Source organism: Oncorhynchus tshawytscha, linkage group LG16 (assembly GCF_018296145.1).
Source record: "Oncorhynchus tshawytscha isolate Ot180627B linkage group LG16, Otsh_v2.0, whole genome shotgun sequence".
Classification (NCBI taxonomy): Eukaryota; Metazoa; Chordata; class Actinopteri; order Salmoniformes; family Salmonidae; genus Oncorhynchus; species Oncorhynchus tshawytscha.
Window position 1 is genome coordinate 83,051,590 of NC_056444.1, and position 16,885 is coordinate 83,068,474.

Here is a 16,885-nt window from a genome sequence, read left to right on the forward strand (position 1 = left end):
CCAACCCCTCTCCCTCCCTGTCCCTCCCCCAACCCCTCTCGCTCCCTCCTCTCTTCAACCCTCTCCTCCCTTCAACCCTCTCCCTTCCCTCCACCCCTCTTTCCTTTTGAATTTCCTCCTCCCTTCTTTTCATAACTGGGCCACAGCCTGGCCTGGCCTCCTCTCCGCCGGGCCACAGCCTGGCCTCCTCTCCGCCGGGCCACAGCCTGGCCTCCTCTCCGCCGGGCCACAGCCTGGCCTCCTCTCCGCCGGGCCACAGCCTGGCCTCCTCTCCGCCGGGCCACAGCCTGGCCCGCCGGGCCACAGCCTGGCCTCCCTCCGGGCCACAGCCTGGCCGGGCCACTGCCTGTCCTCCTCTCCGCCGGGCCACAGCCTGTCCTCCTCTCCGCCGGGCCACTGCCTGTCCTCCTCTCCGCCGGGCCACAGCCTGCCACAGCCTCCTCCTCTCCGCCGGGCCACAGCCTGTCCTCCTCTCCGCCTGGCCACAGCCTGTCCTCCTCTCCGCCTGGCCACAGCCTGTCCTCCTCTCCGCCTGGCCACAGCCTGTCCTCCTCTCCGCCTGGCCACAGCCTGTCCTCCTCTCCACCTGGCCACAGCCTGTCCTCTCCGCAGCCCAACTGAAGGAACAAGATGTTCCATTTTCTCCTGATACTGGCTGGTTGCCAAGCAGCAATATGGGAACATTCTTTCACCCGAGTTGAATAACAGATCAGATCGTCCAACATTCTATAGCAATAACCTATTGACGTGACTCAAATAAGATCTGATCGCAAATCCAATTCCCTACAGCAGGAATCTGTTGAGATTGATTCAGATTTGTTTCTTGCAACACACCCAAAGGTTGGTGGTATTTGCTTTCGGTGCAGCATGCTAGTTGAATAAGATCTCCTTGTACAATGCAGATCCTCAAACCCCTCTTAACAGAGACCTGTTAGTGGGTGCAGATCCTCAAACCTCTCTTAACAGAGACCTGATCCTGGGTGCAGAGTTAGAGAGACAGGCAGCAGAAACCTGTTGCTGGGTGCAGAGCTAGAGACAGGCAGTAGAGACTTGGCTCCAGAGTACACTAATCTATAACCAACAGGCTCTAGAATAAACACATCTATAACCAACAGGCTCTAGGATAAACTGATCTATAACCAACAGGTTCTAGAATACACTGATCTATAACCAACAGGTTCTAGAATACACTGATCTATAACCAACAGGCTCTAGAATACACTGATCTATAACCAACAGGCCCAAGAATACACTGATCTATAACCAACAGGTTCTAGAATACACTGATCTATAACCAACAGGCCCAAGAATACACTGATCTATAACCAACAGGCCCAAGAATACACTGATCTATAACCAACAGGTTCTAGAATACACTGATCTATAACCAACAGGTTCTAGAATACACTGATCTATAACCAACAGGTTCTAGAATACACTGATCTATAACCAACAGGTTCTAGAATACAATGATCTTGGTGTTCTCTGGCAAATGCCAAACGTCCTGCACGGTGTTGGGCTATAAGCACAACCCCCACCTGTGGACGTCGGGCCCTCATACCACTCTCATGGAGTCTGTTTCTGACTCTTTGAGCAGACACATGCACATTTGTGGCCTGCTGGAGGTCATTTTGCAGGGCTCTGGCAGTGCTCCTCCTGCTCCTCCTTGCACAAAGGCAGAGGTATCGGTCCTGCTGCTGGGTTGTTGCCCTCCTACGGCCTCCTCCACGTCTCCTGATGTACTGGCCTGACTCCTGGTAGCGCCTCCATGCTCTGGACACTACGCTGACAGACACAGCAAACCTTCTTGCCACAACTCGCATTGATGTGCAGCTCATCCATGATGGCACTACCTGAGCCACTTGTGTGGGTTGTAGACTCCGTCTCATGCTACCACTAGAGTGAAAGCACCGCCAGCATTCAAAAGTGACCAAAACATCAGCCAGGAAGCATAGGAACTGAGAAGTGGTCTGTGGTCACTACCTGCAGAACCACTACTTTATTGGGTGTGTCTTGCTAATTGCCTATAATTTCCACTTGTTATCTATTCCATTTGCACAACAGCATGTGAAATGTATTGTCAATCAGTGTTGCTTCCTAAGTGGACAGTTTGATTTCACAGAAGTGTGATTGACTTGGAGTTACATTGTGTTGTTTAAGTGTTCCCTTTATTTTTTTGAGCAGTATATATATATATATATATATATATATATATAACCTATGCAATCTATAGAATCTATCAAGTCTATATACAGTTGAAGTCAGAAGTTTACACAAACACGTTTACGTACACTTTAGGTTGAAGTCATTAAAATTGTTTTTCAACCACTCCACAAATTTCTTTTTTACAAACTATAGTTTTGGCAAGTCGGTTAGGACATCTACTTTGTGCAGGACACAAGTCATTTTTCCAACTATCGTTTACAGACAGATTATTTCACTTATAATTCACTGCATCACAATTCCAGTGGGTCAGAAGTTTACATACACTAAGTTGGCTGTGCCTTTAAACAGCTTGGAAAATTCCAGAAAATGATGTCATGGCTTTAGAAGCTTCTGATAGGCTAATTGACATAATTTGAGTCAATTGGGGGTGTGGATGTATTTCAAGGCCTACCTTCAAACTCAGTGCCTCTTTGCTTGACATCATGGGAAAATCAAATGAAATCAGCCAAAACCTCAGAAAAACATTGTAGACCTCCACAAGTTTGGCTCCTCCTTGGGAGCAATTTCCAAACGCCTGAAGGTACCACGTTCATCTGTACAAACAATAGTACGCAAGTATAAACACCTTGGGACCAAGCAGCTGTCATATCGCTCAGGAAGGAGACGCGTTCTGTCTCCTAGAGATGAACTTACTTTGGTGCAAAAAGTGCAAATCAATCCCAGAACAGCAAAGGACCTTGTGAAGATGCTGGAGGAAACAGGTACAAAAGTATCTATATCCACAGTAAAACGAGTCCTATATTGACATAACCTGAAGGGCCGCTCAGCAAGGAAGAAGCCACTGCTCCAAAACCGCCATAAAAAGCCAGACTACGGTTTGCAACTGCACATGGGGACAAAGATCATACTTTTTGGAGAAATGTCCTCTGACATGAAACAAAAATAGAACTGTTTGGCCATAATGACCATCGTTATGTTTGGAGGAAAAAGGGGAGGCTTGCAAGCCGAAGAACACCATCCCAACCGTGAAGCACGGGGTGGCAGCATCATGTTGTGGGGGTGATTTGCTGCAGGAGGGACTGGTGCACTTCACAAAATAGATGGCATCATGAGACAGGAAAATTATGTGGATATATTGAAGCAACAGCTCAAGACATCAGTCAGGAAGTTAAAGCTTGGTCACAAATGGGTCTTCCAAATGGACAATGACCCCAAGCATACTTCTAAAGTTGTGGCAAAATGGCTTAAGGACAACAAAGTCAAGGTATTGGAGTGGCCATCACAACGCCCTGACCTCAATCCTATAGAAAATCTGTGGGCAGAACTGAAAAAGCGTGTGTGAGCAAGGAGGCCTACAAACCTGACTCAGTTACACCAGCTCTGTCAGAAGGAATGGGCCAAAATTCACCCAACTTATTGTGGAAGGCTACCCGTAACGTTTGACGCAAGTTAAACAACTTAAAGGCAATGCTACCAAATACTAATTGAGTGTATGTAAACTTCTGAACCACTGGGAATGTGATGAAATACATGACAGCTGAAATAAATCATTCTCTCTACTATTATTCTGACATTTCACATTCTTAAAACAGTGGTGATCCTAACTGACCTAAGACAGGAAATTTTTATTAGGATTAAATGTCAGGAATTGTGAAAAACTCAGTTTAAATGTATTTGGCTAAGGTGTATGTAAACTTCTGACTTCAACTGTATGTATTCTGTAGCTAAGTAATAAGTGTATGTTGTGTAGTTGCCCATGTGCCTCTAAGAATTTGGTCCCTTTCTCCTTCATAACTTAGCCTACTGTTTTGATTTGGTGGTGCACATTTAGCCTACAGCCTGTTTAGAGAAATGTAATCATTGACTCTTGTAAGAGCTTTCATTGGTCTCCTTAAATTCTCCCTTAATTTATCCTATGGTTCTGACTTGGTGTACAGGGAGAACACTAAGAATGGCCCATGTTCTGAATTCTGTCACTGTACATTTCAAAAGGGCTGAACAAATAGTTATGACTACATCCATTTTAGCTCGCTCATTGTCATAATAAAAATGACAGATTTCCTCATCATTGTCCCCTTATGCCAGAGTATGCATGTAACTGGTGTGAAATGGCTAGCTAGTTAGCGGGGTGCGCGCTAATAGCGTTTCAATCGGGTGACGTCACTCGCTCTGAGACCTTGAAGTAGTTGTTCCCCTTGCTCTGCAAGGGCCGTGGCTTTTGTGGAGCGATTCTTCTAGGGTGGCTGGTGTCGATGTGTGCAGAGGGTCCCTGGTTCGAGCCCAGGTAGGGACAGAAGCGAAACTGTTACATATACAGCTTAAATTGTGAGAAAACACATTTGTTTAAGTAAGTCTGACCTATCAGCATTGTTTAAAAAAATAAAAGGCAGTAAACGAGGCTGAATAAACTGTTTCGCTGCCAGACAAGGCTCCGCTGATAGCCAGGTGAGGATTCACGCCACAAATCTGAAAGGAAACCCTTGCTGCTGGGACAGCTTTATGTAGGCCCTAACAGTTTGTGGGAACCGTTATAGTGCAATTAATGTATTGTTTAGTGGAATGCATAATGACAAGTGGATTTTGCACCCATAGACGGCTGAAAAATTACCAATCCTCAGGTGGACGATTCATGCACTTTGCTAACTCAAGATAACTGCCCGTTACAAATCTGCTGTGCTGGCTCTACGCAGTCACCTCACAAGGTACAATTCTCATTGGTGGTAAAGTCTCACATAGCGATTGGCTGTACGGTCCAAGGACGTCAGGATACTTAATAAGGGAACGTCCAAAAAGGCCGCAGCATGGCAGGAATGGACTGCGAGGCACCATTGTGTGTGTTTATTCTGTACTTAGCAGAAGGTCAGGAGGTCAAGCATAGTGACGGCCCGGTCGGTAGCGGACTGCATGCATAGTGACGGCCCGGTCGGTAGCGGACTGCATGCATAGTGACGGCCCGGTCGGTAGCGGACTGCATGCATAGTGACGGCCCGGTCGGTAGCGGACTGCATGCATAGTGACGGCCCGGTCGGTAGCGGACTGCATGCATAGTGACGGCCCGGTCGGTAGCGGACTGCATGCATAGTGACGGCCCGGTCGGTAGCGGACTGCATGCATAGTGACGGCCCCGGTAGCGGACTGCATAGTGACGGCCCGGCGGTAGCGGACTGCATGCATAGTGACGGCCCGGTCGGTAGCGGACTGCATGCATAGTGACGGCCCGGTCGGTAGCGGACTGCATGCATAGTGACGGCCCGGTCGGTAGCGGACTGCATGCATAGTGACGGCCCGGTCGGTAGCGGACTGCATGCATAGTGACGGCCCGGTCGGTAGCGGACTGCATGCATAGTGACGGCCCAGTCGGTAGCGGACTGCATGCATAGTGACGGCCCGGTCGGTAGCGGACTGCATAGTGACGGCCCGGTCGGAAAGAAAGAGTAGGCCATTGAGTGCCGTGTTAAAATTGACGTTGTGCTCGTCATACACAGACCGTTTCCAGTATTTCATAAGCGATAAAGTCAGTAACAGGCTGCTTGCCCACCTGTACTGGACATCTGGAAGTCACAGCGTGACCAAATGGGAAAGATAACAGAAGTTGTGTGTGTGCACCAAGTACAAAAAAAATATAGTTTCTCACTTTATTTTTAGTCATAGAAAAAAGGAAACAAAAAACAGGATACAAAAGAAGTTAAATTGACAGCCTGTCTTACTAAGACAAACAAATAACTGTTCCAATACCCATAACTCTTAGCGAGTAGCAGAGTGACTGACATTCATTCTACGTAGTTTGCTAATGTGGATGTTGGGAACGTTGTTACAGCCTAAACAGCACCCGATCTAATGAATTACTTTTGACCATAACCCAATGGGCTTCGGGTCAATAGTAGTGCACAGAATGCTATTTGGGATGCAGACAGTGTAGGGTTAAAGGGGGGGGTCTGTTCCGATACCTACATACTACATTATATACCAGATACATACTTTCTATGTAGTGTGGAGGATGGAACAGAATTAAAGGGTTTAGGGGGGGGTGGAAAGCAGCCTCCCGTCTCCTAGCGTTGGTCCCTTCTCGCCTCAGGAGGGGGGTGGACTCGCCGACTCGGACCTCTCGACGTCGCTGACCTGCCTCTTCATCACCATCTCCCTGGCAACGCAGGTCACCTGGCCGTTGGTCAGAGTCATGGCTGCCGTCCTGGAAAAAAGGAGGAGAGGTTGAGAGAAAAAAAAAAAAAAAAAAGATCCAGGGTTGTATTCAACAGGGTGCGACTTGCTTAGTGTTACAAAAATTAAAATGCCATGATTACTTCTTACTCTGTGCCAGAAATGCATTTCTGTTGTAGGGAGGTAGTATTCAGGAAGCAAGCCAACGCCCTAATAAGGCTACAGAGAGTTCACCCTGTACGACTGTTGAAAAAAGTTTTGCAACCCTTTATAAAAAAAACTGGCTCTTTGGGATTGTCAAATGGAGGTGACAGAACGTATCCTTACTGCTTCTAGAGTGAAGTCGGGTAGCCTGTTTCTCTCCCACTACGACAGCCAGTTGCTGGCCGGCCTGTTTCTCTCCATGACAACCAGTTGCTGGCCGGCCTGTTTCTCTCCATGACAACCAGTTGCTGGCCGGCCTGTTTCTCTCCATGACAGCCAGTTCAAACACCACACTTCTCCCTTAGTCTACTTACTTCTGCTGGGCCTCCTCTGTCAGAGTGGTCATTCCTGGCTGGTTCTGCTTCCCAAAGAAGAAGCTGGACCACCAATGTCCCGAGTCTTGTTTTGGCAGACCTAGGAACAGATTAGGACAAGGTCAAAACACTACAAAAAGGTCTCACGTCAGAGGGTTTTACTGCACAGAACAGGAATTCTGGAGTAATGACTGACTGTACAGTAAATTGTTCCCAGGTCAACAGGTCATTGCTCAAAATGCCACGTCACATTAAAAACTATTGCAGTTCATCACTTTAGCTAATAGATCACAAGTCAACTGACTTCAACACACAATCGGCAGATTAAGTTGAAATATAAATTGTACTCAACATTCGTGACAGACAAGGGAAGTGTAGGTTTTTGTCCATGTAAATGTACGTGGAGTTTAAGGCATCACCACGTTTCGTGACTAACTGGTTGCATGGGTGAACACATTTAGAAATATCCAAATGTGCGACAACAGGATGATTTTGCAGGACAATATAGCCTACATGAATAAACTTATATATATATATATATATATATATATAAGTAAAAATTTTAAACACCAAGTTAGGCATACCCAATTTCAAAAATAGGCCATGGCATCGTCAATGATGATTCATATTTTACCAGTGAAATGACCAAACTTGTCTGCATGCCAATCATTTGAGCTGTTTCATGGGGAATATGCATTTAGTTCCTGAATTACTTTATTGTGTGAGCAGGTTGTTAAACTATATAGCCTTTGTGTATTTCTAGTGCTGTGCACTGTTGAGTTTTGATCATTTTTTTGGGGACCATTTCAGCAAACCATCCTTTAAAAATGTGTTTAAAGTGTTTTTGGTGTAACAGTAACATGCTATTATAGTTGGTTGTGTTATATAGAATACTAAATCATTAAAAGGTTCAGAAAAAATGTCCAAAAAAAGATTCATCTTTCAGCCAACGTTACTAAACTGAGAAGCTGTCAAGAGATGTGCCGCGGAACACAACAGCAGCACGAATTGACGCCGAAACGAGAGACCACATGTATGGCCGTTATGAAAGTCGGAATATTTGGCCGAGGATACATTCCCGGAGACCACAAACAAATGTAAGATGTTTTGCCATCCCCTTTTTCAGTATCTCGAACTATCATCCAATTGTTGAAAATAGGTTCATTGCTCGAGGCTTTGATCAGTGTACACTAGTGACACCTGTTGGTCAAAATAATTTAGAGCAGCCTAATTATAGATGACGTCCCACTCCCAGTAGTGAGTGCACAGCTTCTGTCTTCTACCAAACAGGTGGTTGTTTAAAGAAAGAAAAAGTCTTGACAGCATTGGTCACATGCTTCTGATAAAGTGAAACAGGCATCAGCACACCGATTCGAAGTAAAATGAATGAGCAACGAGAGCCTCATAAGTTAAGAAATTCCCTTCCAGCCTAATATTTGTAGCTCTTCAACGAAAAGCACACATTCTGTAAGTAATTAGGCCCAACTCTCCAAGTTCAGCCCGAAAGGATTTGAGTAATATGATTGGGCGATTAGGCCTACGTTTAACAAATATCACTAGTAGCTTCCGTGGTGTTAGGACTGTCCCCGCATAACCCGGGACACGTGGTCACCCTAAACTGAGCCGACGCATCGTCTGAGTCCACTCACAGCAAGGCAACCTTATGTCACCGCGCATCACCAGGTTTAAGGGCTAGGCTCCACTGTGGGTGACAAAACATTAACTGTTGCAGTTTGAGGTTGTAAGAGAACAATCATTGCCTGCCTGCCCCCCCCCCCCCACACACAGTTGGCTGTGTGACCACTTTGCGCTGTGATTTTTCTCCAGCCCATTACCCAATGGAAATGTGCGTTTGACTTCATAATCATAGGATGTAATCACATAGCCAACTGTACACAAGACACCATTACAGTTCAATGGGGACAGTTCTACCTCAAGAGTCTTGCGAACGTTCATGTGCACCAAAAATCATTGCGCCCATTCAGAGGGTAAGAAAACAGTAGGCTAAATGAACATCTTACGAAACAGAAATGCCTAAGCGGTTGCAGTCAACCGTGTAGAGGGAAGATGATAACCTTAACAATAATTGCTAAGCGTAAGATGGAATGTATCGAGTTCCCACAAAACACATTTAAAGCAACAGCAAACATTTAATCAAGAGAACAATGTGCGCTCGCCACTGTCGTGAGTTGAGATGTGTTTATCAATCAAATTGATTTATAAAGCCCTTCTTACATCAGCTGATGTCACAAAGTGCTTGTACAGAAAACCCAGCCTAAAACCCCAAACAGCAAGCAATGCAGGTGTAGAAGCTTAGGTTGAGTCCTCACCACTAATCATTTGAACAAATTCCTAAACACAAGCTTCGTAAGTCAATTATAAAACTGTCAATCCGTTTTGACATACCAAAAGACCAGTAGGTCTATGCTAGTAACCTGTTGCTTGCTGCCACCTTGCAGGTGAGCTGTAAAGTAAACTGTATATCCTTGATCAAAACAATTTTTTGTTGCAGCATATTTCTTGTGGCAATACTCCTGCCCTAAAATTTGACATTTTGCACTTGATTGTGTACCTGGATGATGATGTGGAATGATTTCCCCACTGTACTCTGAGCTGCCACAGGAGCTGCTGCTGCTGGAGGTGGAGCCGATGCGCCCTGGAAAAACCAACACAATAGTAATGTGAAGGTTAGGCGAGAGGACAACGCTATAAAAATAAAACACCCTCACAAGCTCTTTCCCACGATATCCATCCATAATCTCAACATCGTATCAGGATAGGACAATAGAATGCAACCCATTCATGACCAAGAGGTGAGATCCCAACAACTTCCTACTGTTGTCTCAAGAGAATCCACTCTGTCATAGTCTAGGGTTAGACAGGGCAAAACAAGCCCCCCCCTCCCCCCACCACCTAATACACAGAAACCACTCCGTCATAGTCTAGGGTTAGACAGGGCAAAACAAGCCCACCCCTCCCCCCACCACCTAATACACAGAAACCACTCCGTCATAGTCTAGGGTTAGACAGGGCAAAACAAGCCCCCCACACCACCTAATACAAGAGAAACCAGTCCTGTCCGTCACATAAGGCAGGATTTCCTCAAACTCGTTCCTGGGGCCACGTTTTGGAATTTGCCCCAGATTACCAACTCATCCAGCTTTGATTATCTGAATCAGCTGTAGTCACAGGGCAGAAAACAAAATGTGCACCGAGGGGAGGGGGGGGGCGGAGTTTGGGAAATCCTAACAAGGTACAGGCAAGAGAGAAGACTAGCATGAGTTACACATATCTGTTTGTGCGGACTTGTCAACTCCTTGTCATGTTTGGTGTAACAGTGACATCACGGTTGGCAAGATAGCCCAACCGTCCCAGAACTGTTTGTGCTAAGTTCAGGGGATATGAGAGGGCTTGAGAACACACTACTGTCGAAGGCAGAAGTGAAACATCATAACTTATAAAATCTTTCTGAAGACAAAGGATTTTTTTTTTTAAAATCACACAGCTTGATTGATTTAGGGCCTGAGGGCTAAGTCTGTAAAGAATATGACCCGGCCCAAGAGCTACTCACTTCGGTGGTAGTCATGGGTTGCCACAAGAGAACCGCCTGCGTTGATCGATGCCATTCTCACGAACTTGTTGAATCATGCGTCAGAAACCCTGGAAGGAAGGACGTTTGAGTCACATTGGTACATAAGACTATCAAACAATTTCTGTGCCAACATAAGTTGTATTTGAATACCATCATTTTACATTAGGATTATTCTTATTATAATTTTTTAAAATATGTATAAATGTAGAAATTGACTCATTGAATTCATAAAAATGATGTAGCATTTTATGATCTTATTAAACTGAATATTTAGTTTGATGATTGCAGTCAGATTTCTTTAGCCTGTTGAGCTAAAGCCTCATTGGTCCTTTGTCTTGGATGGGTCTTTTCAAGGAGGTCGGGGAGGGGGGGTAAAGTGTAACAAGTTGTGTCGGTGACCACGCTCATATGATAACTAACTTATCGGAGCCCTGAAAAGTTGCATTGTCTGTTACACAAGAGACCTGGGTTAGAACCCCATCAGTCAAACACACACGTCTTAGCCTCACAAGCTTACATGAATGTTTGCTATATGCGGTAGTCAGTCTGGTAATCACATGTATGGATCACAACCCCCCCCCCGTTGCCACTCATTAAGTGGGGTGCACAGACCCCTCCTGCTTGCCACACAGTGTTGTGCAGTACACCTGCTTTCAAACAGTCAGTTATAGAGGTACTGTGATCTGTGTAGGAGGTGAAATGTATCTTCGTTGAACCACACCCTTGATGAGTAACCTTGCTGGAGACTAAGGCTTGATAGCTTCCTGAACTCATCCCTATGGGCTTTAGCCAAGTGTGCTAACAGTTGTGACATGCCGGAGTCCTGGTTTGAACCTAGTTAGTCACATGAGCAACATTAAAATAGGGAGTGATAACTTTATCCTTAGAAGGGCTATTCAACTATTTTTGGTCTGCGGGACACTCCCTTCTAAGGCGGCCTATGAGCACAATAGATGAACAGGAAACAGAGTTTCCAAGAATGGGGTCATAATAACAGGTTATAGTCAAAGAGTTTGATTCTCTGTTCTCTTAACTTTCCTGGCAAGCAAAGTGTAAGGATGTCTCTGGTTTTGAGTTTAAAAACTGAATGCATCGGAGAAAGTTAATATATGAAACAATGATTAACTTAAAATGGTTTGTAAACGTGAAACAAATGCAACATCTACCATATTGAAACTGTGAATATATGAATTGCGTTTAATTATGAATTAGCAGAACGGAATATTCAGTCAATTTTAAGTAATTAACTACAAGTTGAATGTATTAATACAACTGAAAACCATTAAATTCAATAACCTAATTTAAAAAATATACAATTCAAATAGTGAAATCGCACCACAAGACATTACTGCAGACGTTCTTGTAATGATATTGCGCCTCATCGCTTCAGAATACATGGGTGGCTAAGTACAAACAGTAAGTAATAAGTCACATAGTAAACGGTTACTTCTCACACTTAGCTATCATTGTAAAATAAGAATTTGTTCTTAAATGACTTAAAATATATTTACGCAATCATCAATGGCAATGCTGCCTCAAAATGTTAGTGGTTGCCAGATATCTGGTCTGTGACTTTTAGGCATCCAATAACGTTACTACCGAACACATAATACACTACTTTAATTATTTCCCATATGAAAATGTATCCCTCACATCCGGGGTTGCTTAACCCAGGGAATGCAGGGCCATTCGACCTACAGCAATCCCATGATTTAAAACGGCAGTCATTCGCTGCGGTACACTACGTTACGTTAGATACGTTACGTTAGATACGTTACGTTACATACGTTACGTTAGATACGTTACGTTAGATACGTTACGTTAGATACGTTACGTTAGATACGTTACGTTACATACGTTACGTTAGATACGTTACGTTAGATACGTTACGTTAGATACGTTACATACGTTACGTTAGATACACTACGTTACGTTAGATACGTAACGTACGTTAGATACGTAACGTACGTTACATACGTTACGTTACATACGTTACGTTAGATACGTTACGTTAGATACGGCGCCTAGTTTATCCATGTTTTGCTAACAATGACAACGGTTCTTATTCTTGGGAATTTGGTTGAAAGAAAAAAGGACGAACACGGGTTTTGAACAACAAAATATAAAAATGTGTTGGTCTGTGTATGCTGAAGAAAACAAAGCTAGCTCGACTAACGTTAACTACGCTAAACCTTTTGATCGAAACACCTATATATAAAAAAAAATACAATCTTGCCTGGCAGTATTGGCACACAATAACATGAAAATTGAGCGTGGCAACAAACAAATTAGCTACAGAAGAAAATAAAAATAGGCTGAAATCAGGAGGACTTGACGTTTCCATATACAAAAAAGGTCCTAAAACATAACCGGGCATCTTTTTTTTCTAGCATTATAGTAACTAACATCGTTTTAGTCTCTTATCATCAAACAGGCGTTTTCAATCAAATCTCACCTTTTTGTTACCCAGCCGTGCTGACGTTTAACAGCATCCAACTCAATCGGCGAGGCTTAGGAGAGTAAACGCTAGGCGACGGGGCCCATTTGAAAAGACCTTTTTGGGTAAATAAATAAATAAAAAACCTCCAACGATATATCTGCAGTAAATGTCTTGCCTGAATGGCGAGGACTTTTTATACTACGATGCGACGACAGCTGAAGAGACAAGGAGGGGCTTGAACTTAGGTAACGCACAGTGGGGTTGGCTGAGTTGTCTCTGGAGAGAAAAAAGTGAACAGCAAATCCAATACAATTTTCAATTCAATTTAAAGGCTTTATTGGCATGGGATACATATGTTTATATTGCCAAAGCAATACAGCATTCTCTAGGACGAAAGTATTAATATATATATATAACTATACTGAACAATACTATAAACACAATATGTAAAGTGTTGGTCCCATGTTTTCATGGGCTGAAATAAAATAGCCCAGAAATGTTTCACATGCACAAAAAAATTATTTCTCTCAAATTGTCAGCACAAATTGATTTCCATCCCTGTAATTTAACATTTCTCGTTTGCCAAGATAATCCAACCACTTGACATGTGTGACATATCAAGAGGCTGATTAAACAGCACGATTATTACACAGGTGCACCTTGTGTTGGGGACGATAAAAGGCCACTAACATTTGCAGTTTTGTCAAACAGTACAATGCCACAGATGTCTTAAGTTGAAGGAGCGTGGAATTGGCATGCTGACTGCAGGAATGTCCAACAGAGCTGTTGCAAGAGAATTGAATGTTCATTTCTCTACGGTATGCTGCGTCCAACATTGTTTTAGAGAATTTGTCAGTATGTCCTACCGGTCTCACATCCGCAGACCACGTGTAACCACGCCAGCCCAGGACCTCCACATCCAGTTTCCTCACCTGCGGGATCATCTGAGACTATCCGTCTGCAATAATCAAATAAAATTTTATTTGTCACATGCGCCAAATACAACAGGCCGGGAAATGCTTACTTTCAAGCCCTTAGTTAACGTCTACAGGATTGGTGTCCCCCCCACGGGACGGTTGAGCTAACGTAGGCTAATGAACATTTCCCAGGACGTAGACATATATGATATGGGCAGAAAGCTTAAATTCTTGTCAATCTAACTGCACTGTCCAATTAACAGTAGCTATTACAGTAAAATAATACTATGCTATTGTTTGAGGAGAGTGCACAATTATGAACTTGAACATTTATTAATAAACCAATTAGGCACATTTGGGCAGTCTTGATACAACATTTTGCAATGGTTCATAATTCAGATATACAATGGTTCATTGGATCAGTCTAAAACTTTGCACATACACTATATTGCGCCTGGGCTGGAATAATACATTATGGCATTTCTCTTGCATTTTAAAGATGATGGTACAAAAAATACAAAATTATTCATGTTTTTTTCTTTGTATTATCTTTTACCATATCTAATGCGTTATATTATTCTACATTCATTTCACATTTGAACAAACTTCAAAGTGTTTCCTTTCAAATGGTAACAAGAATACTTACCTTCAGGTCCTGAAATACAGGCAGTTAGATTTGGATTTTAGATGTTATTTTAGGTGAAAATGGGGGGAGGGGGGGGGGGTTGGATCAATGCAGTTTTAAGAAAAAATAAGTGCTAAGTAAAAAATAAATGAAAATAAAAGTAACAAATAATTTAACAGCAGCAGTAAAATAACAATAGAAAGGCTATATACAGGGTGTACCGCTACAGAGTCAATATGCGGGGCACCGGTTAGTCTAGGTAATTAAGGTAATAGGTACATGTACATGGAGTTAAAGTGACTCTATAATCACGCTATAATAATGTCCTTTTAATTGGCTGGGCCTGGCTCTCAGGCTTAGCTCCCAAGTGGGTGGGCCTATGACCTTCCAGGCCCACCCATGGTTGCGCCACTGCCTAGTCATGTGTAATCCATAGATTAGGGTAGGGCCTAATGAATTAATTTAAATTGACTGATTTCCTTCTATGAAATGTAACTCAGTAAAAACTTTGAAATCGTTACATGTTGCGTGTATATTGTTATTCAGTATTGTTATCAACAGTTATAAACAATTACAACTCCTCTACCCTTCAGTTTCCCTGGTGGTCTAGTGGTTAGGATTCGGCGCTCTCACCGCCGCGGCCCGGGTTCGATTCCCGGTCAGGGAACAACAATTTTTTTATCACCAGACCTCAAGGGGATATACGTGAAGTTTTCAGAAGCATCCACATTATACAGGTAACTGTCTAAAAACGAAGGCGCCGCGCCCCTAACAAACGTGAGTCGAGGAAATGTCTGGTTATGACAACCAATCAGATCGCCGTCTCCCACCAAGAATTGCACTCGCCAACCAATCCGAGACGCCAGTGCAACCAAGAGGTAACCAAGAATTGACGAATGAGGATAGAGCTATGGCGGGACCATTAAACGCCAGAAGAGGACGATGGAAAAATATATTTCCTCGCATGTAATTTTCGCGAGTCATCTTTCTTTTCTAAAGTAACTACGATGTTTTGTTGTATGCTGTTTTCATTGATCATCATCATCGATCGGGAATATCTAACAGGTAAAATCAGTGTATTAAGCTACAGTAACATGTTAGCACAGATAACGAGATTTACAGACTGTGTAACTACAGTAACTCTATCAATCAAATGTATTTATAAAGCTATTTTTTTATCAGCCAATGTCACAAAGTGCTGTACAGAAACCCAGTGTAAAACCCCAAACAGCAAGCAATGCAGATGTAGAAGCACGGTGGCTAGGAAAAACACCCTCGAAAGGCTAGAATCTAGGAAGAAACCTGGAGAGGAACCAGGCTCTGGGGGGGGGGGCTTTTTAATTTTTTTTTATTCATGTACCTAATTGAACTAGACATAGTTATAGGGTAAGTTAATAGGGAAAATACTGTCTTGATAACAAATAGGCTAGGGTCATTGTGTTAATTATGAATGAAAACTCACAAGCGATATCCTTTGCACTTGCTTATGTTGGTGTGTCTTTGTGTGTGGGTTTGTGGTCAATATATGCTTCAGTAAGTAACGAGAGGTAACAACATAGGGAGCTGGAGTTTATACACTTCATTTTATTGTTCCATCATTTAATCCAGTCTGCTCACTGTGATTTAAAATGGATATCATTTAATCCAGTCTGCTCACTGTGATTTTAAAATGGATATAATTTAATCCAGTCTGCTCACTGTGATTTTAAAATGGATATCATTTAATCCAGTCTGCTCACTGTGATTTTAAAATGGATATCATTTAATCCAGTCTGCTCACTGTGATTTAAAATGGATATCATTTAATCCAGTCTGCCCACTGTGATTTTAAAATGGATATCATTTAATCCAGTCTGCTCACTGTGATTTTAAAATGGATATAATTTAATCCAGTCTGCTCACTGTGATTTTAAAATGGATATCATTTAATCCAGTCTGCTCACTGTGATTTTAAAATGGATATCATTTAATCCAGTCTGCTCACTGTGATTTTAAAATGGATATCATTTAATCCAGTCTGCTCACTGTGATTTTAAAATGGATATCATTTAATCCAGTCTGCTCACTGTGATTTTAAAATGGATATCATTTAATCCAGTCTGCTCACTGTGATTTAAAATGGATATCATTTAATCCAGTCTGCCCACTGTGATTTTAAAATGGATATAATTTAATCCAGTCTGCTCACTGTGATTTTAAAATGGATATCATTTAATCCAGTCTGCTCACTGTGATTTAAAATGGATATCATTTAATCCAGTCTGCTCACTGTGATTTTAAAATGGATATCATTTAATCCAGTCTGCTCACTGATTTTAAAATGGATATCATTTAATCCAGTCTGCTCACTGTGATTTTAAAATGGATATCATTTAATCCAGTCTGCTCACTGTGATTTTAAAATGGATATCATTTAATCCAGTCTGCTCACTGTGATTTAAAATGGATATCATTTAATCCAGTCTGCCC

At 42.8% G+C, this 16,885-nt stretch overlaps 1 protein-coding gene and 1 non-coding gene across 6 annotated transcripts; one reads left to right on the forward strand and one right to left on the reverse strand.

The window, feature by feature from the left end:
• Positions 1-5,787: 5,787 nt before the first annotated feature.
• On the reverse strand, positions 5,788-13,117 carry LOC112216437 (pancreatic progenitor cell differentiation and proliferation factor B). Of its 5 annotated transcripts, XM_042299799.1 has the most exons (6): positions 11,946-12,081; positions 11,771-11,837; positions 10,414-10,502; positions 9,415-9,498; positions 6,843-6,942; positions 5,788-6,355 (listed from the first exon to the last, which is right to left on the reverse strand). In XM_042299799.1, exons 3-6 carry the CDS (start codon positions 10,466-10,468, stop codon positions 6,238-6,240), a joined length of 357 nt encoding a protein of 118 aa, XP_042155733.1. In that variant the 5' UTR covers positions 10,469-10,502; positions 11,771-11,837; positions 11,946-12,081; the 3' UTR covers positions 5,788-6,237. The 5 variants fall into 5 exon arrangements, with proteins under 5 accessions (XP_042155733.1, XP_042155731.1, XP_042155735.1 ...); XM_042299797.1 differs by lacking the exons at positions 11,771-11,837; positions 11,946-12,081 and adding an exon at positions 12,890-13,117; XM_042299801.1 differs by lacking the exons at positions 11,771-11,837; positions 11,946-12,081 and adding an exon at positions 12,088-12,166.
• A 1,894-nt stretch (positions 13,118-15,011) lies between these two features.
• Positions 15,012-15,083, forward strand: trnae-cuc. Its single transcript has one exon. It is a non-coding gene; the product is annotated as a tRNA-Glu (tRNA).
• Positions 15,084-16,885: the final 1,802 nt, after the last annotated feature.

Coding starts and splice junctions, on each gene's coding strand:
- LOC112216437 (XM_042299797.1), bottom strand. CDS start 10,468: ATGGCATCGATCAACGCAGGCGGTTCTCTTGTGGCAACCCATGACTAC. Junction 6,943..9,414: donor CATTCCACATCATCATCCAG/GTACACAATCAA, acceptor ATCTGTTCCTAG/GTCTGCCAAAACAAGACTCG. Junction 6,356..6,842: donor ACAGAGGAGGCCCAGCAGAA/GTAAGTAGACTA, acceptor CCTTTTTTCCAG/GACGGCAGCCATGACTCTGA.